A 25,456-nucleotide genomic window follows, 5' to 3' on the forward strand; every position below is an offset into this window, starting at 1 on the left:
TGTCAATATTTCGACTTTGAAGGATTAAAAAGGTATTTATGTGAGACGGCGTTTTCATTTCCAAAGTAACCGCTTACATAAAGCCACCTGCTCACACGGTGGTGTTGTGGTTAGTACTGTTGCTTCACAGCAAGAAGATACTGGGTCCATTCCCGCATGTTCTCCCTGTGTTAGTGTGAACTTTAATTTTTTTATAATATGCTGTATGACTGTATGGTTTTATCTGCAGTATATGCAAAAGAGATTTTTAATCTAAATGTATTTTATTCCTGGTTAAATAATAAAGAAAATCACAATCTGCTGAACTGAAGTCTGAAGTCTGAACTTTAACTGCTTTAACTGTCCATTTATTTGCACTTTGACTTGTTATATCATTTATTTTGACCATTTACACAAAGCAATGAAACGCCTTCCTTTTTCCTGAGCGATAAAGTGATTTCAGTTCAGCTTCAGTGTTTCCTGTTTCACTTTAGCCCCCATTTTTTTGTTTTACAGTGTAAAGCACTTATATATATATATATATATAAAAAAAAAGCGGTCTACTTTCCTTGGACACTAGGTGGTGCTCAAGGTTCTTTTCAAACTCAAGTCTCCTCTCTCCTCCCCTGAAGCGACCTCTTCACATGTAGGATGCTCCTCTCAGACTTTAAGCACCAAAGCTTGTTCCAAGAAATGAACAGACGTGAGAAAATAGGGAGACACCTTTGTCTTATTTATTGAAGACTGAAAACATCACAGGTGCTGCATTCAGTTGATGCATCGTTCCTTTTTTTCTTCAAAGAACTCGTTGCAGGCGACGGTCAGTGAGGCCACCAGGAAGACAAACTCCGGGAAGTCCACTTCGCCGTCCTTGTTTTCGTCCAGGTCGTGCATGATCTTCTCCACCTTGGCAGGTTCATTGCTGGCCTGAAAACCATAAGTATAAGCTGACAAAGAAAACAAAAACAAAACAACACACTCGATGTGGGTGTTTGTCTCAGCTAAGCAACAGTTTTAATTAAGGCTGCAACGATTAATCAGCTCACTGATTTTTCCTGCTTCCAAAATGTGAATATTTTCTTGTTCCGTAGCTCTCTATAACAAAAGCAAATGAATGAAGATTTTTGGTTTATAGATAACATATTTGACTTTTTTTAGATCCAGACCTGGCCCTGGTCGACCTTTCAGGAGCCAGTTCCAAGTTCAGGGGTCATGCCACAAAAAAAAAGACTTCACATTTTAAGCTGCACAAACAGTTTTGGTTTATTTTAAAAGGCAAGGCAGGTTTATTTGTGCAGCACTATCCAAACACAGGGCAACTCATAGTGCTTTACAACGGCATAGGATAAAAGCAAGACATTAAAATCACGAGAGATTAGAGTGTGATTTGCCAAGACAAGAACACATTGATCACTAAGATGATTATTTAAGAATTTAAGAAAAAAGCGGCAGTAAATAATACTAATAATGATGTTTTCAGGCCTGATTTAATGGAGCGGACAGTGTGAGCTCAGACCTCAGGTGTTCAGGAAGTTAGTTGCACAGGTGAGAAGAACTGAACACTGCTTCACTTCACAGGGAACTAATACATACGTCTAGCACGTGCAGACGAGGAGTAAGATTTTGAAATCCATCCCGTTGACCCTTTGAAAACAGCACGTTAAGCCTGCAGTCACAAAATCTGGCTTTTAAAATGGACAGTCATTCTAAATTGGATCGTCACATTGGGGGACGCTGTGAAATCTGGCTTCTTTTTCCCATTTAACAAGTTAAATAAAATAAAATATACATATCCTTTCAACACAGCACTTTGAGACAGTAATCCATGCCTTGATTACGTCTCGCCTGGATTACTGCAACGCACTTTATTCTGGAGTCAGTGAGACTCCCCTCTTAGCCCCGCCTTACTCTGGGGTCAGCTCCTCCTACAGATACCCAAATATAGACAGAAGCTCAGAGAGGAAATTTTTTTCTGTGCTCAGTGCAGCATGTTAGACACGCCCCCTTACCTGTGCACTTTTAAAAACCCATTTTTACCTGTGGGCTTTCAACCCAGTAAGAGATGTTGTTTTTTATTATCGTTCTCATAGTTTTATTGTACAACTTGTTCATTGGTGTCAATTTTATACTTCCTACACTATTTTATTGTCTCATTGTCACAGGAAGCCAGTGAAAGTGCACACGCGTTTCCCACGTGTGTCAGGACTCACAGGGTTTTTCCACAGCATGACGACACGTGTGACGTGTGAGGGTTGGACGAGATACTCACCGCTATGAATTCGGAGAGTTCTTCTTTCAGCAGCATCTTCATCTCCGCATTGTTCAGCTTGTACTTGTCGCCCTCTTTTCCTGAGTAGGAGTGGAACACTCGGATCATCAGCGCCATTGATTCTTGCAGTGGGGGCAACATTTTTCAGTCCTGCAGTTGAATAAAAACAAAAGTAGGTAAAGTAAAAATGTATCTATTTTGAAATCCCAAGTGACAAATCAAGAACGACATGTTTTCTCAGACAGATATGATGAAGTGTGTCGTCAACAACTGATTTTAAAAGATGAAAGCACCTTGGATGCACCTATAAAAACTGTTTTAGGGACATGATCGACTGCTTTTTTCCCCCCAAACAAGAACATTCATAACCAAGAGCAGGCACAGTGATACAGAGAGCAGCCAGTTAGACGTTAATCCGTCACCATCGGACACCCGAGAGGCAGGTCCATGAACCTGTGGAGGACAAAAGGACTGTGGACCCCCTGCAGGGACGCTGTAGGTCAACTTGGTCCCCAGGAGAAATAAACCTTTTCATAATTAGGCCCCATAAACATCTCTGAAGTGAGAAGAATTAAAGGCATGATTCCAACAACCAAATCTGTGTTATTTTTAAGTAATATTCATTCAATTATTAATTGTAAAATGCAGAATATAGCGACTAAACCATTTGTCTTTTTATCATGTACATGTTTATTTATCCATATCACACATATAACTGGTTGTCCAGGGATCAGCATTTCCTAAACCTCCACACGTTATCCGTAAAGTTCTGTGCTCAAACCGAGGTTGTTCAGTTTGCTGCCACAGAAACGGAAATCCAGAAGACGAACTGGAACATTGCAAGTGAGGTGCATTTAAATGAATGAACAGGTCACAAAATGATGTATAATGATGATAGTGTGTGAAGAAAAAAAAACATATTACAGAAAACTAGAGATCCCAAGATATATTTAAAGAAACAAGTTATTAAAGTGGTTTACTTATTTAATTCAAGTGTCAAATGTGTGGCCTGCGGGCCACATGTGGCCCTCCTCCAAGCCATGAGTCCCTTCTGTATCAATGTAGTGTAGTAAAAGTAAAAGTTGCTACAAAGTATTTGTACTTTGTTACATTACAACACTGCTATTTCAAATAAAACTCAGCTTAGGACCCCATAAAGTCTCGAGCCGGCCCTGCACATGTGCTGCAGCGGCTGTGGCTTCCATTAGGGTTACATGAGAATCTTAACATTCACTTCATCCTTCATTTATACGTAACTCACGTCCATTGATTTCAATCAGCGATGCCCAGCAGCAGCGTGTCCTTAACCCAGAGTGTCAACAACCCACATACACAACCCCTCCGGGACCCACATCCCCCCCCCCCCCCCCGATTAGTCTCTGTTAATTGCTCTTAATAATTTATTCCAGGCAGCTAATTAAATGAATGTCAGGCGCAGAATTAAGAGCAGCAGAGCCTTTAAAAACCTAATTGAAAACACATTCATGTCCAGAAAACACGCAGAGGAGAGGAAAACAGCAGGGACACTCACCTGGACAGGTGTGACGCTAACAAGAGCAGCAGGAAGTGACTCCAGCTCTCTTCTCCTCTCATCTCTTATATGTGCTCCTCTCACCTGAGTGCACATTCATCACAATCAGATAAGCGCCTCCCTCTGGACAACACCTTCTATTTCAGCCTTGTATGCACACACATGCAATAAATTGAACCTGGTCAACAAAAAGTGACCAAATGCAAAAGACACAGAGGATGAGGGGGCGGAGCCTGTGGCCGTGACAAGGTGCCCTAATCAGCCTCACAAGACATGAGCTCAAACAGTGGAGCTGTAAAGTTATAGGAACAGTTGCCATTTATGGTGAAACATGAAGTTGAATTGTGTGTTTGGTTTATATATCACTGATCACAGCTGATCATATTCACAATGGTTTTGTTCAGGTGTGACAGTGAGGCTGGATGTAGCCTGGAAATTTGAAATTTGAACATTATGAGACATATTTTAAAGTAACATTTGTTGGAATTTTTATCTCAGTGTCCAAAAACAGGCCAAAAAATGGAAACTATACACAGACTTTTTCCATTTCTGACGACAAAGACGTTGATTCTCCGGCTTCCTGCAACAGCGCCAGTGAAATTACCGTAATAACCGCACGTTGGCTTTGACGTGCAACTTCTCAGCTTTTCTGAAACTGTCTGAATTTTTCCAGATAGCGGTAATGCAGCATGCGTGTTAAAGTTAAAGTGTTATGTTGTTTTAAACTGAAAAAGTTAGAAATATCAACTAATAATTGTATTTCTAAAGGAATATTATTGCAGATCTTTGGACCTTTAACTGAAAACGATGAAAGACCAAATGTTTTGTTTTGCCTGTTTTCAGGAAAAATAACATAATAACTTTTTTGTGATTTTTCAACATCTTCACCCTGCTATATACTCTACAATAAAAAAGAAAGTTGGAACTCGTTCCTCTTTTTTTTTAAATTCTTTTTACCTCACTTATTGCAGGTACTCCAGTCCAACATCATCTGCAATGATTACGTGTGGATGATTCATCACTGGCAGGAGCAATGCAAATGAAGTGCACAAAGTCCAGTCAAATGAAATGATCCTGTTGGCTCAATGCAAATCATGTCCATCAGGTTCCTTCATGTGGCCAAAGTGAAGGTTTTTATGGATGCATGTATCTGCTTTATTGTTTAACTTCACTGATATTTAACTCTGGTGTAAAAGTGGGGGAGAATAAGGTCACAGAAGATGAGGTCATTTGCTGAAATTGCTCTTCACGTGCAGTAGATACACAACATGTACATGTACATGCAGTAAAAGTGCAATATTACTTGTGTAAAAGTCTTCAAAGTATATGACATTTACTGTAGTTCGGTATCAAAAGACCTTCTCTAAAATGTACTGTTAAGAGTTTTAGCAGTAAAAGCATTGAAAAGGTGAAAAAAAACACTATTTATAACGACGTACTGACAGTTTGTTTACACTTAAAATGTTCATTTGCAGCCCACAAACTCTGCCAACCACCGCCAACCATCCAATAATGCAGCTCGTAGCACGTGGGCTGCCAAAAGACAGTGTTTGCAGCTATAAAAGCTCTTTTTATCCGTTAAAAAAAAAGCACTGGAGTTGAAAGGGAAGAGGATGTCGAAGACAAATGCCACTGTGGATTATTTTCTCTTGAACATGAGAGCAATTTAGTGCCAGTCCTAAGTCTTACATTTCCCTTACTTCTGTTAGTGAAGGATATGTCGATCAGAGGAGACACACTTCATTTAAAATAATCGAATTTTGGTTTGCACAAATGTGTTTTAAAACAATCAAGATGTGAAGGTTCCTGAATTCAACATCTGACAAACCCGACGCCTGTCCTCAGAACAGACAGATGCTCTATTCTCACATTGGACAGATATCAGTATGAATTCTTTACGACGGAGCGGTGTCTTTGATGTGACGGCGTGAGAGGCTCCTCCTCATCTGTGAAACCATAGCAACCATAGTTCTCCGACTGCCGGTTGTTTAGAGATGTGAACATGTGAAATACAGTATTTTAAAAACATTTTATTTCATCACAAGTAATAAAGAGACATTCTGCATATTTACAGTCTATAAAAATACATAGAATCATCTAGAAATCTTTACAAAACAATTACAACTTTGAGATCCCATGCCAGCATGCTTTACATTATATATTATTCACACATAATATTCATGTGAGGGTTCGTGCAGCCTCACCCGCTTCACCTTTTTTCACATTTTTTTTCCCTCTAAGCTTCAGAAAAACCTTCAGGAGTCTGTGAAGTTGCATCAATTATCTACTGATTTTGTGCAACACACACACACACACACACACACACATCCATCCGCCACCCTCTTTGTGCATTAATGTCAACGTCCATCAAAGAATATGCAGTTCAAGGGTGTCATCTACAGGCCGTTTGCACACTCTGCAAATGACTGCACATATTGCTCATAATAGAATAGAGTGATGGAATCATGGCACTAATAAGGACGCCGGTAAAACAAGAGCAAAGGTCAAATTCAAATATAATCAAGAGAGAAAATACGTCTTTTACAACATGTAATGAGGATGCAGTTGTCAGGGAATTTAACACCTCAGTGCTCGCACAGCACGGATCTGTGCCGCAGGTGCACCCGTGGTAATTTGTTGTGGGAATAATAACAAAGCTCCTTATATGGACATCCTGGGGGGTGTGTGTTTATAGGTCACATATTCAGGCTTTACAAAATTAGTTTTTTTCGTCTTCTTATGCGTAAGTTAGGATTCATTTTTTTAGTCGTGACATAAAGTGGCAATAATTGTGCAGAAGTCACAAAATAGACGTGTGTTTCTTTTCTTTTTGTTCCTAAAAACGAGCCGAGTGAACTTTGAACTGTGACATATTTCCAAAATGTACAAATTGAACCCTATTTTAAGCATTTTGAGTTTTTGTTGGATTTCTTGTAGCCTCTATATACAGCATACTGTAAGTTTTAATAATTGCTGCTTAAATAAGGGCAAAGTTACTAGTTACAGATAGATTTAGAGTTATATTTCAGTTATATGTCATATTTTTTATAAAAGGTAGTTGTCTCCCTGTCCAAATTTAGCCTCAAATTCTGCTTTATTTTGCATGAGTTCCTGTTCTTTTTCCCTTCCTCACAACATCAAATAAATTCCAAAATCCAAATCCCTCAGCTGCCTTTGTTCCAAGACAGACGGCAGGACGAGATCACGTCAAATCAATGACGACGAGATCGTTTTAATTCACGACGTGTCCACTCGAAACACTCCCAGGCCCGCGGGGAGCCACTCTGAGTTCATTAGCACACACGACGCAAACAAGATCCAAGCGAGAGAATCACAAGTCCTCACTTTCTCTTTAAACGTTCAGCTTTTCATCACGACGCACTGACAATTCTCACGGGCCAGCGTGAACTGCTGAAATCCAATAATCTGCCAAGATTCACTATTTATTTCCACTGTATTTTGCCCTAATGGGTCAGAAATTGTTTTCGGACAGACTATAGGTATCATACAGCCTGCGTGACCTTTGACTCATCTGTGAGATATGAGAGTTGGGAGAAATGATGGTCTAATGCCTCAGAGAGTTAATAGTGTAATAGGGAGAGAGAGCCAGAGAAAGAGAGAGGTCCTTTTATGGTACCTGTCACCACATCTTCCTGACACCTAACTTGTTATCCAGAGTGCAACGGGGGGGGGGGGGGTATTTCATTTCAGCCAGCGAGTTTGGGGCCTTTCAACGCCTGTCAAAGGGGCAGCCGGCCTCGGACGCTGAGAGGGAAAAGCAGAACAGAGGGCATGAGCCCCGGCACTGGAGGGGATAATGTGACAGAATGGCACGGGCAGGCTAGTGATCATGTTGTATTCTGTCATCTTAATGAGACACTGGCTTTTGCTCACAGCTTGGCACTCGCCACACACACAAAAGGTAACTTGAGCGCAGTAACTTGAGCTTTACTTGGGGACCATCAATCCATCCATCTATTTTTCTACTGCTTTATCCTCCACATGAGGAGCCACAGGTCCATCGCAGGGCCAACACACAGACAAACAACCATTCACTCTCATGTTCAGACCCACGGTCCATTTAGTGTTCAATTAACATCTGCATGTTTTTGGACTGTGGGAAGAAAAGGGGGAACCCGGAGAAACCCCCCCCTCCCCACACACACACACACAGGAAAACATCCAAACACCATGTACAAATTCTGACCGGGTTGCAAACCTGGGCGGCTCTAACCACTACACCACCATGTGAGCCTTACTTAGACCAGTAGCCCCACACTCACACTCACACTCACACTCGCACTCGTAAACTTGTGTGAAAGAGGAATTAATCTGAGATGCATACTTAAAATGTTGTTGCTGTTTATTGATTATTCTGCTTCAGTTTGGTCTTTGTGGAGCAGAATTTATGTGACGTTATTTGTTTTCTCCGTCCTTCGTCTGAAAACAAAGCAAAACAACGACACCTGTCTGAGCGACTGGGTCTGCAACATTTGCAAAATCTGTAGATATTGCAAATGATTTCAAGATTTTCACTCTTTTTTTTTTTTCGAACATAAACCTGTCTGTATTGTTGTTTACATTTAAATTCACAGTCATACACTAACCATAAGAGCGCAAGCAGTCGGGATTTTAACATTCGAGCCAGGCTTCCACGTCAAGCTTTTGACAGAGGACTCGGTCATTCAGCCACAACCCCTTAACTTTAGTTGTTTTCCCTTAGAAAAATAAATGAACTTTGCACTGGTGGTCAAAATGCCATCACAGGTATCTCTCTGTCGTTCCTTTTAACACTTTTGATTTCTGCCTCTTGGTCTGCGTCACGGTTTACTCCATTTGGACCTTGATACTGCGGCTGTCCTATCACAGAAACGCCGCTCGCAGACGACGTTCTGCTCTTGACGCTCTGCCCCCTCTCTCGGGTCATTGTGGGTTTGCCCAGAACGCTCTTCAGCTGCTCCCAGAAGAACGCCTGCTGATTGGCCTGCTCTGGCCACTCCAGGTACGTCTTGGTGCTCAGCATCTTCTTCAGTTTGCAGTACTTGCTGGGCAGCGACCTGGGGTCAATCTTCTCCTTCACAATGAGGATGACGTCACTGAACGTCTTTCCCATGGACCTCTGCTGGGTGAAGTACAACTCGTAGTTGCACCACTCACTGTTGACAAAGTTCCGGGAGAGGACAAATATTACCTGAGGATGGAAATAAAGAAGAATTGGTTAAAATTGGCTGCATGGAGTTTGCATGTTGTCCCCGTGTGTGCGTGGGTTTGCTCTGGGTTCTCTGGCTTCCTCCCACAGTCCAAAAACATGCAATATGGGGATTAGGCAAATTGGACACTCTAAATTGACCATTGGTGGAGAATAAAGTGGTAGAAGATGGATGGATGTATGAATGGTTAAAATTGCCCTTTGGTATTTTGCATTTGGTCAGGTTGGTCCATTGTGGTGGCGCACACAGTCTCTGATCAACCAGTGTCGGTTGTATAATGACAATAAAGAGCCCTTCCTTCATTTATTTGACATAATAGCTACAACTGTTGATCGGTTAGGCTAATGCTTTACGTAAAAGCAAGCTTTAAGCGGGCGATGATTCCATTTCACTATTGCGTGTATATTAAGTGGAAATCATGTTACAAACAGATTCAAGAATCAGACATCAAGCATTTGTCTTTGTTTTGCTTTGGGTATACACAATATTGTTGGCATTATTACCATTAAACATAAGAAAATTTAAATTGGGAGAGAGAGGGTTGACGCACAGCCGAGGGCTGCGAGCTGCAATTAAATCTGGTGCTTATATGATGCTGTAAACCAGTATCCAAACAGAGCAGTTACACAAAAAGGCTTTTATTTAAAAAGAAACCATCCGTCAAGCATCTTAAAACGGTAGTACCTAAGAAAACAACGTTTTGTTTTTGCTGTTGAAAATGTGTAAAGTTTTAAAATATATAAACCTACAGAAATCCACTGCACTGAAGAGATGGAATTACAAGCAAGCTGGTCAGCCATCGATCAAGCTGTCACTCGTTGAAATGACAAACAACACGTCAATAAAGATTCAATAAGTAACTATTAAAAACAACACTTCAGTACCTTGTGGCTGTTTTCGATGTTCTCAATGATGTTGTCGATGATCCACCTTCCGGGCATGAAGTCTCTCTCGTGAATGCACAGGCGGTAGGGGTTCCTGTTGTTCTCCAAACAGGGCAGGAGCTGATCCCTCACCCAGTCTGCATCACAGTGGCTGTAGGATATGAACGCGTGGTAGGTATAAGTCCCCGATTCCCCTGCCGCCTTTTCCTTGCGAGCTCTGTATTTGGCCCTGATGATCTGATAGGTGGCCTTCGTGTACCACGGAAGGTCAAAAATATAGCAGATCAACATCAGTATCAGGATCACTGCCGTCGTGGTCGCAACACAAATGACGATGACTAGCCGGATATCGCAGGCCACTTCACCTGGGAGGTACTTGGATACAAACGTGTTGAGGAAGGCCTCCGGGTGATAGCACCTGTAGTTCAAAGGCCAGTCGGTTAAGTCGACCTTTCCTTTTGAAACTGTGTCCTGGACAAAGGCGTGAAGCTCACAAGTGCAATGGTAAGGGTTATTCCCGGCTGTTAAGCGAGAGAGCTTGGGCATACCATGGAAGGTCTCCTTACTAATGAGGCCAAACGAATTCCCATCCAAAGCCAGCGTCTGCAGTGTTGGACTCGTCCATTTTGACGGGATGAACTTGATTTTATTCCCAGTGAGCAGGAGCTCCTTCAGATGGATCGCGTCCTCAAAGTACGCAATGTCCAGCTGGTCCAGGTCACAGTAGGACAGGTCCAAGTAGTGCACCGTGGTGGGCAAACAGCGGAGGGCTTCACTGACAAAGTGATTGTGGTGAGCGATAAGACGAGAGATATTCGGCTGCCAAACACAGTCGCGGCTGTCGTGGGCAGATCCGAGGTTGTTGTCGCTAACGTCCAACACCTGCAAGCGCTTGAACTTCCGCGTCAGCGACGACAAGTCCTTCAGGCTCGTCAGTTCATTGGTGCTTAGGTTGAAGGTGTGGAGATTGGGCATGGTGCCCTTGTAGTCGCAGCGCTGGTTGAAGAGGTAGTCGTTCAGCAGTCGGTTGTTGGAAACATCCAGAAACTCCACGCCCTCCATCTCGACCCAGGAATCGCACGGCACCGAGTTGAAATACACATACTGTATGGACAGCTGTTTAATTTTCTTCAACCAGGTGAAACGCCAGTCGAATCGCAGCACATCGGGATTGCTGATGTACCTGCAAGAGGAGAAATATTCAGCGCTCTCTGTGCAAATAAGAATCTTGCTTTTTGTCATTGAAAGTCACAAAATCAGGTCATTCGCATTAGAAAACTTGAATGGAAACACAGAAGGTTTGAAAAAAAAAAAGGCATGCGATAAGTTTTATGGTTGAGGGAGGAGGAAAAGCTGATGTATCATTTTAAAAAGGTAAATGTGAATAACTGGATAAAAGTTGATGCTTTTATTTTTTCTTCAACCAAATTCTAAAAGAATTTGATTAAAATTTGCAAAACATTTTATTGGAAAGCAAGCTATACCCGCAAAATGAGCAATTTCTGTGTCATTTTTAAAATCAATAGTTACATTTTACTGTGTTTCCTTATTTTGACAAAAACATATGATATTAAATTGAAAGATTAAAATTATTTGGTTTGTATTATGATATTTGAAGAGTATGCAACAACAAGCAGATTGTCAATATTCCAATAAATGTATTCCTCCTCTCCTTGCACTGACAGGAAACGGAGCTCAGTATATGCTCAGCTCTACGTGCAGTGATTAATAACGGATGATGCCAACAGAAGAAAAAATACATTTTCTATTTCACTCAGTATCTTTGCTCTGTGGATCAAGTAGCTTAAAGCTGAAAGTACGTAGGAGGATGAGGGCCAAATGTAAAAAGAATAATGAAAAACAGCCTGACTTCTGAGATTAAAGTCAGAATTCTGATTTTATTTTTTCAAATTTTGTTTCTAAAACTATTAATATGTGGCCCTAATAAAATAAACCAGACTGTCATGATAGAAAATGCTTGCTTTTTTGTTCATTTCTGTGACTATGGTGTTCATTGTACTGATCAAAGAGTGGAGATGGTAGAAATTAATCTACTTTTTTTGGTAAATGTAACCAGCTGACATCATATGTTGACTGAAAACAAACACAGCAAAACTGCTAGTAAATTGTATAACGAGCATTCAAACTAGTGCACGTTTTATTATCAGTACTATTCAAATGTCCTGTGTTTGCACCACAGAGTAACAATTTTAAATTTTGTAATGACAATAAAGTCAATTCTGATTATGTATTCAAATTGATAAGGGCTACTTGAATAGATACTCACCAAAGATCCAGCCGATCCAGTGCCAGGTCTGTGATGCTGGATCCTGCCCCGATGTCGACAAACGTGGGGGAACGAGCAAAGTCAATGTACTGAAGTCTCACTCTTTTGATTGGAGTGAGTTGTAAGTTGGTTAAAGCCATCCTCAGGAGGTTTTCGTTGTATTTACCTCTGTGGAAGATGAGTTGATACGCTTTGATGTCTCTTAAACCCTGGAAAATGTCCTCCTTCCCCACGTAGTAGGTAAACTCAAAGAGGTTGCGGAACTGGACGACACTGAAGGTCTTGTTGGCGAGGTCGCGCAGCATGTGCACGAGGGCTTCAGGTCGCTGGTCTACAGCCATATCAAAACCCATCTGCTTGGTCTGAATGACCTCCAAACTTCCTGGCTCATAGTAGCTCAGGTTGGACGAGCATTTGATTGCAAATCCCTGTAACCTGATGTTCTTCAGGGGCTGAAAATCTGCTTTCCTTAGACCCTTCACCAGAGGGCCACCCATAGACAGGATCTGGAGCTTGACAAGTTTGGAGAAGCTTTCATTCAGAGTGGCATGTATATAAAGGTTGTTGGACATGTAGAGCTGTTTTAGATTGGTGAGAGGCGTCAGAGCTCTGGCAGGGATTTCTTGCAGGGAGTTATTGAAGATGTTGAGATGCTCCAGCAGTGGGTTGTTTCTGAAGGCATCACTGTCAACGTGTGAGATGTTGTTGAACTGCAGCTGAAGGCTGCGGAGCCGCGGGAGGCGGAGGAAGTCGTCAGCGTGGACAGCTTGAAGTTTATTGTAGGAGAGATCCACGGCTTCAAGTGTGGAAGGAAACTGTCTCCAGGGAACGTCGCTGAGCTGCCGGCCCAGACAGTCTGCAGAGCGGCCCAAGTCGTAGATGTGACAGGGATGTTCCTGTGGGTCAGTGGTGGTGGAGGAGGAGGAGGACAGGGAGGAGGATGGAGTCGGGGACGTGAGTGCTCCAATAAGGAGAGCACTGATATGGATTAACTGCCAAATCATTGTGACAGACCTGTAAGAGAACAAGAAGAGAAAAGATCAACTTTTATTTTTTTTCTTTGCATTCCAATGAAATCCTAAATCTCTTTTGAACAATTTCAGTCGCAGGAAGAAATCAGTTCTATGGTAAAATAGGCTTCTAATCTACGTCATTAAACATTTTCCTGGCTCTCAAGTGCGAGCTCTTCTTCAATAAAACATGGTGTTGATTTTCAAAATGATGTTTCCCATTTAGAGGAACACAGATGATAAAGCACGGTACAGCTGACTGGACACCAGTGTGTCCAACTGGTGCCTGGTTGCAGTTTTTGCAATTTCAAATGTGTGAAAAGTGAAATAGCACATCTGGAGTTCATTTTAAAACCAAAATACTATGTCTATTTGTATATAGGTAGGCAGCAAGTAACACATTCACGATACTTGTTTTAGATTGCAATCATCTTGTTTGTGTAATTAACGTTTGTTTTATTGCTGCAATAATTTAAATATACATAAGAATATAAAGATAAGTCTATTATCTCTGTGGACACACAGTTCTCTATCAATCTGTGACCGATTGTCTGACTCATCATTCTTTAACATAACACCTCAAACAAGTGGTATCTGATTCCTGATAGAAGAAAATGTGCCTTAACCTTAAAAATAAATCTTTTAGTAAAGTGCAAAGTTGTTCTATCAGCGAGAGACAAGAGAGGAATTCAGATAAAAAAAAGAAAAGGACAGAAATGGAACTGTCCGTTTCTGCTGCAGGCTGAACAGCCAGAAAGTGAAGTGATACGGATGTCAACCTCGGTGTGAAATTGAACGGCCATGATAGAAAGACGATACACCTGCACCAAGAAATACAAATGCATCACACACACACAATTTTTTCTTCTTCTCAATCTCATCCGACAGATTTCGGATTTCAAACTGCAAACAAAGTGCAAAAGTAAACTTCTGTTAATTATCTATTATCAATTTTATGTTGACTGAAAATGCAGAAAAAAAGAGCACATGAATCTAATGCTGTGAAAATCTTGTGAGGATCGGCCTAAAAGACACCTGGAATCAGGTGTCTTTGATTCCAGAGCTTCAAGATCCAGATTTGACACCACAGCTCTGTCACTGTTACTATTAACCTTAATATTATCCTCATCCATCCATTCATCTACGACTTGTCCTTTTCCGAGGGTCAAATGAGGAGCTGGAACTAATCCTAGGTGGCGTTGGGGCAAGAGGCATGATGTCACACCCTGGACAACAGGATGAAGATGATGATAATTGTTATTACAAGTGTTCCTGATCTCAAACTCTCTCCACTCTCTCTCCTACCCCAACCGGTTGAGGCAGATGTGCATACACTCTGAGCCTGGTTCTGTATTTTCTTTCTCTCCACTGTTGCTAAGTGCTGGCTCATTGTGTTCCTCTATAATGGGTTTCTCTATAATAACTATCCTTGTTGCATTGCATGTCATTTAGCAGACGCTTTTATCCAAAGCGACTTACAATGGAATTGAGTACAATCAGCCAGGGGTGGAGTCGAAATTGCGACCACTGCGACCATGATGTCTTCCGCACACAGGGTACCGGTCTTAACCACTAAGCCACTCCACCCCGAATGACATGCAATGCAACTGTCCTTGTGACTTGAGATAATGTATGTTATGAATTTGGCACAATACAAATACAATTGAAATGTGACAAATATCCTTGTACAGCAGTCTCAATAAGGACACTTATGGTGCATTTCCACTGGCTCTACTCGCCTCGCCACGGCACGGTTTAAGTAGCGTTTCCACTAGCATATGGTACCAGGTACTATTTTTAGTTGTGTTATTTGTTGTAGTGGAGCAGCAACCTAAACCGTGCCGTGTCGTGCCGTGCCTAGGTGAGTAAAGCCGGTGGAAATATGCCAATAAAGTCCCAAAGCCATTATCCTAACCTAACCCTGACTAAACCCAAGTCTATCACATCTTCTAAAGCTAAAAAACAAACTTAAAAGCCCCTTGACGTTGTGAGGACCAGCTAAAAAGTTCAAACAAAGAAAGGTTTGAATCAAAACTCATCGTCACAATCACACTTTAGAGTCATTATTTGGACTCTGACAGCAGATCTGTAACAGGTACACTCACCCTCTTCAGACCAGTGTCCTCCGTATCACCGCGTTAGCTGACACTTTGACATCCCCCTCTCCTCAATCTTTATTTATACGGTCCGAGGTCACAAACCTCACGTGAAGAGCCTTCAGACTTTATGACCTCCCACTCAAACAATTCTCTTCTTTGTCCAGAAGAGACGCGACTTAAATAAATATTTATGTCTGTGCGGATACAAGTCCTGTAAATGCCTTTTTCTTTTCCTTGTTTACTATGGTTTATGGGGTTATTATAAATGAAGTGTTATTGGATCTGTGACAGCCTGGACATCCTCCAGAAAGTGTGTCATCGTAAAAAGCGCAGTAGCAGGTGATGGTGAGTGTATTGTTTGAGATCTTACAGTCGTGTTGGGAATAAGGAATGGATAGGACCTCAGAACTGTTACTCAACAATGTAGTTAATTCTCTGCGGATAATTTATGCACAAATACAACATCTGGGTTTATTTAAGACGTCACAAGCTCATGGATAACAGTGTGTTGTCCCTTTTGCAGCTAATGCTGTCTGTGAACAATGGTTGTAAAACACTCAATCCAACAGTTCTCATGGAAAAGTAAAACGGCAAAGATCTTCTGGTGCATGTAGGTTAAGTGTTAAACAATAAATAATACTATGAATGATGAGAAATGCCTCAGAGGGAGTCATCACGAGTTCACTGAATAAATATTTTTACTGTTTGTATGAGCTAACATTGCCTGCATCCTCCTTCCGGGGTCATATAACATCACAAGGAGAACAGGAGCCATGATGCTGCTGCTCCTCGTCCATTTAATCTGGTCAACAAGTGGGCAGCTGTTCCTGGAAACTGACACGAGATTAAATGATCAATAATATTGACTCAGTGAAAACACTCACGGGAAAGGTTATAAATATATACGTTATAAAATGATGCCGTGTTAGGAGCTGACGACAAAAAAATCCCCTTAAACCTCTTAAAAATGTGACGTATTTTTCTCTTTTACATGCAGCAAAACAAAAACAAGAACGTGCTACAACAAGGTGGAGAGTAAAACTATTATTTTTAAAAGAATCACTTGTTCTAGTTTTGTAAATCACATCACAAGATGCCTTTTTATTTGATTTCAAAGACTTACACCTGATATGAACAGAAACTACCAGTCATCTGTCATCATGCATAATAAAGTGTCTGGTGTGGTCGTCTGCTGCTGGAGCTCATCATCTCCAGGTTTGACGCGTTGTGCAGGTCAGTTTTGTAAACGTTGTTCCTATGTTGAGGCAAAAAGACGAGAACGTATGACACATGAGTGAACCCCAGCGTGACCGACAGCTACTTCCGCCCAGAAGGTGCCTGGTTGCAGATGAATTTTTCAAAAACTGATACGGTTCAGGAGGATTTGAATGGGAGTTTGTTTTGCAACCAGAAGAGTATGTTCTTTTTTATATTACACAGTCTACGGATAATATTTTGTTTCCTGACACCTGTCAAAGCTGAACGTTGCGCAATGGATCTTTAGAAAACAAGAACCAGAATACCCACATGACAGTCCAACGAGACGACACACGAGTATAAAATCGAGGAAAAACAACAAATAAAAAGATCACATGTCCTCTGTCAAATTGGTTCAATGTGTTTGCAGACAAAAAGAAACAAACCCACCTCAACTGACACGCGGTGAAAAGACATGATCTCCTCGTCAGAGGTGAAAAAGAAAAGGGGGATAACACGGGTCAACAAAGCCCAGAGTCTTCCTGACCTCCAACTTCCATCGGATTTGACATTAACCTGCCTGGCAGGGTTTTTTGCATGGTGAGTCATTTCTCCTGTGTTTACCTGTGAAACCTGCGACGTGCACAGTGCAGCCTTATCTGCGGAAGGAATGTGTGCAAATATGCTGCCAATGCTGCAGCTCTCGCTCGCCCTCGATAGCATCTCTGGCTTTTAATTTCCTCGTCGTCACAACTGCAGTGTTGCTTCAACAGGTTTCTGCAGGTCATACAATCTATATGACCCAAACATTGTGGCTCTTTGTACACACACACACACACACGTCAGTGATTCACACATGCTGTCTAGCTCATAAACCATGAATAGGGGAAAATATTGGAAATCCCCTCAGCAGCACATGTTGGAGTTGTTTTGCTACACCTGAGTTTCAAATAAGATAAGCAGCACCGCTAATACGTTTGCATTAGAGACACGCGGTCAATCCATTCTTTGACGACCAGAATGAAAAAGGCTGTTTGTGTCTTTGTGAACAGCGTGTCCTGGAAATGAAGCGAACATAAATGCATCGGGAAGGAAAATCAAATTCAACGGCATTTGATTGGGGCTGTCAAACTTTGTCTGACCCGTTCCTGCGAACACATTTCCCAGTAACAACAAATGCATCGTTCTCCAGATCACACTTATGGAACCGACGGCTAGATTTAAAATGATACTCGGCTGTAGATTAATGCAAAGTGAAGCAATAAACTGACTCTGAATATTGGTTATATGTTGAATATAGATGAAAATAGCCATCACAAGTTTTTGATAAAATATGAGCAACCATATGGAAACACAATGCTGCAAAATCAAAAGTTGAGTGGGAGATCATTTTCTGGAGTATTTTTTTTAAAATCCTCTTCAGAACATAATTGTAGGCCTGTAAAAGCACCATCCAATCATATTGAACGAAATAATGTGATCGTGACACTCGATCCAACCCCTCTGCGTGCACTAATCGCACATGATCAGAAGACAGCAACAGAGAATCCAACAAGACAGTTGCAGCAACGTTATGACAGAAAAGTTGCCAACAACAGGTTTTGGTCGCAAACGAAAGAACAAACTTTTTGGGGAAAAGCTACTGCCAAGAAAAAGGCTGATGCAGAGCAATCCAAGACCGGAGTGAGCATCACTGCGGCATTTGAACGCTGGTGGCGACAACTGAACGCCCACAAAGGGCTGCAAAGTGATGCCAACTGTTTCTACTGGACAGGTAGGTTAACTTGGTGAGTCTTTTGAGAGTATTTGTTGTTTCTTGGAATCACGGAGTAATTTGAACGAGTTTCCAAAAAAAGTTAAGGTTACCGGAAAGTCAGGAAAGTTACCGATGCTGCGGAGGGAAGTCTGAAGAAAGGGACTTTTTAAAGTTCAAAAACACATCTCCAACCCTACCTTTAAACAAAGGACAATTACTGGTAATTATGAATGAGTTAATATAGAATAACCTTCAGAAATCACATGACTGAAAAATCCCTGACACCACCTTCTCATGAACACACTCCCAGTATTCAGTTGTGCTCTACTTTAAGGTAAACACAGTTAACACACTGCATGTCATGCATGATCCTCACTCTCTCACTGAGATCCACCCCTTGCTTCACAATTTCATTCAAATGTGGTCTCGCCTGGTTTTGAAAGATGAAGACGGTGCAGAACCAGCAGCAAAACCTGATGTTTTGAGCAATGCTCATGTTGCACTCTCAACATCAAGTGGGTGTCGTGCATTAAATCAGCAACACGGTTGTCGTGGAAACCAGGCCCTATCATTGATACGGTATCACTGTGATTTGCCAGGAAAGACCATCATTAAATAAGTGATATTTTCCCAGCAGTCAATAGTTGGTAGTAAACGGTGGACACTGTGGTGGCAGCACTGAGGCCACTGTACAGCAGACACGTTCACATGCGCCCTTTGCTCTGCTTTAATAATGTTTACGTGCTACGTAGAAACACAGCTCTGAATCACACCAGGTCAACCGCAGCAACACAGCTGCACATGTGTTTATATCACACTCTCGTTTACATGCACTGTTGACTTAATCTGTGGATTGTTGTCGCCTTTAATCTGCCCATCAGAAACTGGTGAAAAAAGTTGATTCTGCGACCTCAGAATAAGGACACCCTCAAATGTCCGGTTTGTGATTTAGTACTAATGCTTAACTGACTATTGATTATTAGCCTAATCAAATATTGGCTGTGGAAAATGCACACCTTGGCAACCTGGTTAATTTGAAATCTTAATCTGTGGCAGAATAACAAAATCTAATTTCATTTGAAGCAGACATGTGTTCTTAAACTCCTGCTCTTTAACTTGTTTGCACTTTTAAACCACTGATTGATTTTAATTTATTTAAAAGTAAACCGTTTCTTGTATTTGTGATATTTATTAACCCTTAGAGCTCCAGCGGTACAGGTGCACCCATGACAAATTGCCGTGGGACTACTACACAACTCCTTATATGGACGTCCTGGGGGGGTGTTTATAGGTCACATATTCAGGCTTTAAAAAAAAATGTTGTTGATTCATTTTAGATCACATGTTTAGTGGTGATATAAAGTAGCAATAATTGTGCAGAAGTCACAAAATTAGAGAGTTTTTCTTTTCTTTTTGTTCTTAAAAACGAGCGAGTGAACAAGTGAACTTTTGAACTGTGATGTATTTCGAAAACATTTTGAGGACTTTTTGCTCAGGTGTGTTATATAGTTGTTGCTGTTTTTTCTTCTTCATCAGATTGCCTAGGTTGTGCTGAAAGGATATAACTCTATACTGCACATTTGTATAGCCTCTGTATATACTGCAACAATATTTGAGTTTGTAGAATCATTGTCACTGTACTTTATGGATTTGACAGGATTCAAATTTGTCAGACATGGCATTAGGGAAAAGAACTTTACCTTAAAATTCTAATAGTTCAAGTCAAATATCCACTATCAGAAATGTTCATTATGTCATTTGTCCATTGATGGTGTAAAATGAAGGCTTTAAATCTTACCTAGATTTCTGTCATTCCAAAAGTTAAAAATGTTTCCCAAAGTTAAAAAGTATTGCCCACCATCGTTTCCAAAAGTGTTCTGTGCACAGTGTGGCACAACCCGTCATGAGTAACAGTTCCGCTTCTGTGCTTTCACCATGTTCGGTGACCTCTGGCGGGAAACGAAGTCATGATGTGAGCTAAGGACAAGTCAAGGGAAGTCACATGAAGAGAGGAAGTTGATTCCCAAAATAAAACAATAAACAGTGACATCAGTGTTGGATGTGTTCAAAGACAAGTGCGTGCTTAGTTAACGCACGAAAGAGGCTCAAAGTGATGATGCAAGCTGGGTGATTCATCAAGTCATTCATTAAAACCGTTCATGACTTTCATGTCTTTCACTCACTGGAGCTGAGTTCTACATAAGTCAATTATTTTTTTGTCACACTTTTCACAAACTATGTTGTAGAATGAGATTTTATGGGTCAATGTAACATTATAGGACATTTTGTAAACTATGTCGGGTATTTGCGTGTGTTTCCATCCATAGAAAGTGCAACTTAGTAGACATGTGTTTGATGTTAACTGATAACTGTTCAGGGAAAAACACTGGAATCAGTTCTTTGATTCATGAGTTTAAAAACTTGGGTCAGTTGTTCCAAATGGATTCCAAATCCCCCCCTTTTTTAAATCTTGACATTCATAATAGATATAGTTAGAACGTCAACGTAGGAATCTGAACTTGAAAGTCTTGGTTGTCACGATGTTGACATTTTGGAAATAATTCATAATACACAAACGTCACCTGCTTCCTGGCACCGGCTGTCAGTCACACAGACACTTATTTGGGCATATTTCCTCTGCACGGGAACATCATTTACCCAAGTGGCATAATTTGCCATTGAAGAACGACTCATAGAGACCATTAACTCCTCAGGACGTGAGAAAATCGAGAGAGATTGATTTTCAAATAGACTTCCATTCAAATGGAGTTCTTTTTTGCAACCGGTGGAGACGGTGTATTCAGTGTATTCTTATTTCCTGGTTGGCTTGAGGAGGAAACAGGAAAACTGCATCATTTACAGTATATACCACTGAAGAAAAGACAATAGTCACACACTTTAACTGCAGACACTGACGGGACGTGATGAGACGCATTGGTTTTATTTTGCCTTCTCTTGCGTATTACGTATTTTAACCCACACTAACAGTAAAATTAAAATAGCTTCACGTACGCCACCAGCGCCTGAGCCAATGACACCGCAAAGGCAAGGACGTAGACAGAAATCCATTTCATGCACAATAACTGAGAGGGTCCTGAGAGAATCCTGCCCTACAGTCAGCGGCACTCCAGGAACAGCACGGTGATAAAGAAGGAAGAGTGAAAAGACGGGGGAGTTTTTTTTTTTATCTCGAGGCGATTCTTTAAATCAAGAAAAAAACAGTTTGAAAGAGATTTAAAAAAGGTTGAAACCGCAGCGGGGATTCAGCTTAGCAAACAAATCCCCCAAGAAAGCAGCTGCTGCTCGCTCTCAGAACATGCAGCTATTAACCTTTTAAAAATAGCTTTAGCCAAAGCATTTTATACTTCAGTGTTGTGGCAACAATCTCCAGCCAAGCTACTGCTGACTTCAGCCCATTTGAAGGTACAGTAGCAGGATTTATTTTGGCAGTCTTGATGAGTAATTCTATAAAATCCCTTTATTTCTTTAATTTAAATCAAGTGATTTAAGAGAGAGAGAGAGAGAGAGAGAGAGAGAGAGAGAGAGAGAGAGAGAGAGAGAGAGAGAGAGAGAGAGAGAGAGAGAGAGAGAGAGAGAGAGAGAGAGAGAGAGAGAGAGAGAGAGAGCAACATTTCTGCAACTTGTCTGAGTTCAGTTTACAAATCCTTTGCAAAATCTGGCTCATGATGGGCTGTTCTACTCTGCATACAGGTCCCTTTGGTGGAAAGAGTCTTACATTTCTCAACAACTGCCTACACTGCAAAGAAACTGAAAAAAAACCTACAAGACCTATAATGAAAAAAGTGTTTATATTGTGGAGAGAATAAAAGTCCCTCTGTGCACAGCCTGTGCTTAATTCTATAATTCACGTCAGTCTGTCTGTCTGTGCTCAGAGCCGTGATACCAAAAATGTTGTTTAGTATTTTCATAAACTTGCAAATTATTATTTCGACAATCAACCACTTGCCTCGTGATCCTGCTTTAAATGGAGCTTTAGCGTGGTAGCGGCACAGCTGCTCACATTTGAAGGTGGCTGATTGCCTCAGGGACGACTGTCATCGAGGATAAAGCTCTTAATCCCTTATAATTGCTTTTTTAAAAACATAATGATAATTGTCGCTAAAAATAAATTAAAAAAATCAAATACAAAAAACAACAACACTGAAGCGATCCTGCCTGAAACCTGCCTGAGGGCAAAGAGTGCTGTTATCATGCCTCACTCCTCTCTTTTCTTCCTGTTGTTTCTCTTTGACTATGTTTTTAATCCTGTGAAGTCACATTGCCTTGTAGGAAAAGTGCTATATAATTAAAGTTTGATTGATGGATTGATTGGAACTGTGGCTCATGAGGAATCGTGAAGAAAAAATCTGTCAGTGTCACGGCAGTGTCGTGAATCAAGTACCTGTTTATCGCACAACAAGGAAGTTCTAAGAGTTTTATTTATTTATTATTTTTAAGTTTTGGCTTAATCAAAAAAAAAAAAAAAACACAACTCCATGTTTTGAAGTTGGGGAGTTGTGTATGGTTTATCATCGGTGGATGACAGAACTAATATTTCTGATTGTTGGAGGCACTGCCAGACACACTCTACAAATCATTCTCATATATTCTGTTCAGCCCTTGTTTTCATTATTGGATGAGAACAAGCCAGACTTCTCGGAATATTTCACCTGGTGTGACAACCTCTGGACAGTGCGCCCTTGTTGCATATTTGCTGCCACATAACTCATACATGGGTCAAAGCACAAAGCTTCCTTAAGGTATTTCATCAAATATAAATATATGATGGAGCAACTCTGCTCTGCAGCACCACATTGATGTGATGATACTGGACTGAAAAACAGAGCAGGGTGGTTTGAAACTTTGTCTTTCTATGGAGATTCAAAATGTCACTGTGACATCGTCAACAAGCAGGTGAACGTCTTCCTACACCAGTTTAAAAAATAAAAAATAAAAAAAGGATCCTGTCCACACGTGGTAATTCCCCCAAAACGTCTTCATCCATGCATTTTCTCCCCGTGTTTGGGTTTTCTCAAACATGCAAATTTGGGGATTAGGCAACTTGAAGACTCTAACTCAAATGGCCCAATTTGATCTCAAGTGGGCCGGACCAGTAAAATAATAGCATTATAACTTTAATGAAGTATCTTTTTATAAACCAAATGAACAAACCTCACATTCCCTGAGGAAAAACAAATGCATTTTTATAATATTACTTAAGTAAAAGTCTTAAAGTATATGACATTTACTGTACTTAAGTATCAAAGGTGTTAGGATTGAGCCATGGTGGCTCAGTGGTAGCATGAGTTGTGTTTCAAATGGAAGGTTGTGGGTTCAATTTCTGGCTCTGCTAGTCTATAATTACCTGTCCTTGAGCAAAACAAGTTGAAGCGTGTGAACGGGGGAAAAGTGCAGCTTATCAAGACTAGAAAAGCTCTGTATAAATATAGACCATAATAGCAACTCTTCTTCTTCTTCTGATTGACAGTTAGAGTGGAGTAAAAGTAAAAAATTGATAGACATCTTGGTATCTCACACTCAAAAATACAGCATTTCAGCTGTGTCATGGCGTGGGCTGCTTATTTCTTCATGATGGGAGAAGAATATTTGTTACACAGTTGGACAATGAGGTCTTTGAAATTATGCGAAATGTGTAAAATGACTGTTTCGGACTGATATTGGTATGTCAGAAACATGCCAAGTCAACAGGTGGCACTATAACTGCAACTGTGAAGTGTTTTTGGTCAATGAGAAGAGGGAGACAAAACCTTACTACATGTTCATGTAGTCAAACAACAAAAATATGCATGTATATAAATATGCAGTACCATGTATGCACGTTAAAAGTACATTTAAATGCTAACACTAGCTCAGGTTTGGCTAGATTTGGCTCCGTCTGATGCCGTAGCACAAAGTTTTTCTACATCTGCGTTTTCAAGGACCTAACACACAGTTTGCGTGTGTATGAAACGACAAAAACACAACAATCGAGCAACGTGTGGAGGACATGACTTAAAAACGAGGCGAGAGCGAGCCACAGTTGCTCTCCACTGGCTGCAGCAGCTCAGAATCTCTTCTGTGACACAACCTTTGCTCTTATTGGCTCAAAACTCAAAGGACACAAGGAGAACACCGGATGTGGCTCCATCTGTGGCTGGGGTCACTAACCCACATGATGGTTTTATCCAAAGGACTTCAGATATATCCTTCTGAAATGATTATTTACACATGGTTGCTGTTTAAGGTGCAGGGCAGTAACCTGTATTTTTAACATGTAAATTTATTTCCAGGGTGAGCAGCAAGGAAACACTGTTCCCATGTTCTTCTGTTTGATGTTTTTCTTAGGGAAATATTCCCAACAACATCCTCTACTGTGGAACAAACTGTGTGAGATGGGGCTTGAGGATTCACTACATATTTTTTTTCTTAAATTACAAAAGACTTCTTGAAAACTCTTGCCTTAATGTGATATATGCAATTTGGTTTGCTCTCACTTGATGTTGTGTTTGTCCTGCTTTATTTTTAATGTGTTTTGTAACCTTGTATTTTCATTATGAATGTTGTTTTTAGATATAATTTAGACAAGGCTTCCCAGTTGGGAAGCAATAGGACTTATTTTCCTGCTTATTTGATTTCTTACATTCCCCCAGTTTATTTTTATGATTTCATGAGTTCTGGTGAGCCCTGACTGACGAGCTGAAACTTGCAGAATCGGTAACACGTTTTAAAATCCCTCACTGATACTCTGTTGTGCCGGACAGACAGACACGCAGACAGACACGCAGCTCTGACTGGTGGCCTTTTATGACTTGTGTCAGCGGGGAAAGCCCAGGTGTCGCTGATGACGTTAATGAGAGTCCCAGTAATTCATGTCATCAGCGACACCTGTGTCTGCCAGATTCTTTCAGCTGGAGGTGAATCAGCCGTTCAAGTGCCGCATCATATCATACTGTACGATAACAACATCATTTATCATATACACTTAATACAAATCACTGCATAGTCCAAAAGTTTCCTGAAACAAGAAGATTTTAGGATTTCTACGTTTTTTTTTAACTCAAAATCAGAAGAAAAAGTTTGAAACAGCCTCAGCTCACCTGTGATGTTGTTTCCTTTTCCTCGGCTTGACTTCTTGTAACACATTTTAACCTGTGCTGTTTGAAGCTCAGTCAGAAGTGACTCAACACCAAATGATTTAGCCTGTGGCAAACTCTCTTCGCTTGGTTATTTTCTC

The 25,456-nt window shown here is 40.9% G+C and overlaps 1 protein-coding gene across 1 annotated transcript; it reads right to left on the reverse strand.

Moving 5' to 3' along the window:
- Nucleotides 1–691: 691 nt before the first annotated feature.
- On the reverse strand, nt 692–25,456 carry tlr18 (toll-like receptor 18). Its single transcript, XM_058647819.1, has 6 exons — nt 25,320–25,456; nt 12,161–13,174; nt 9,874–11,056; nt 8,539–8,970; nt 2,249–2,392; nt 692–906 (listed from the first exon to the last, which is right to left on the reverse strand). Exons 2-6 carry the CDS (start codon nt 13,162–13,164, stop codon nt 748–750), a joined length of 2,922 nt encoding a protein of 973 aa, XP_058503802.1. The 5' UTR covers nt 13,165–13,174; nt 25,320–25,456; the 3' UTR covers nt 692–747.

Source organism: Solea solea, chromosome 13, assembly GCF_958295425.1.
Source record: "Solea solea chromosome 13, fSolSol10.1, whole genome shotgun sequence".
NCBI classification, from domain to species: Eukaryota; Metazoa; Chordata; class Actinopteri; order Pleuronectiformes; family Soleidae; genus Solea; species Solea solea.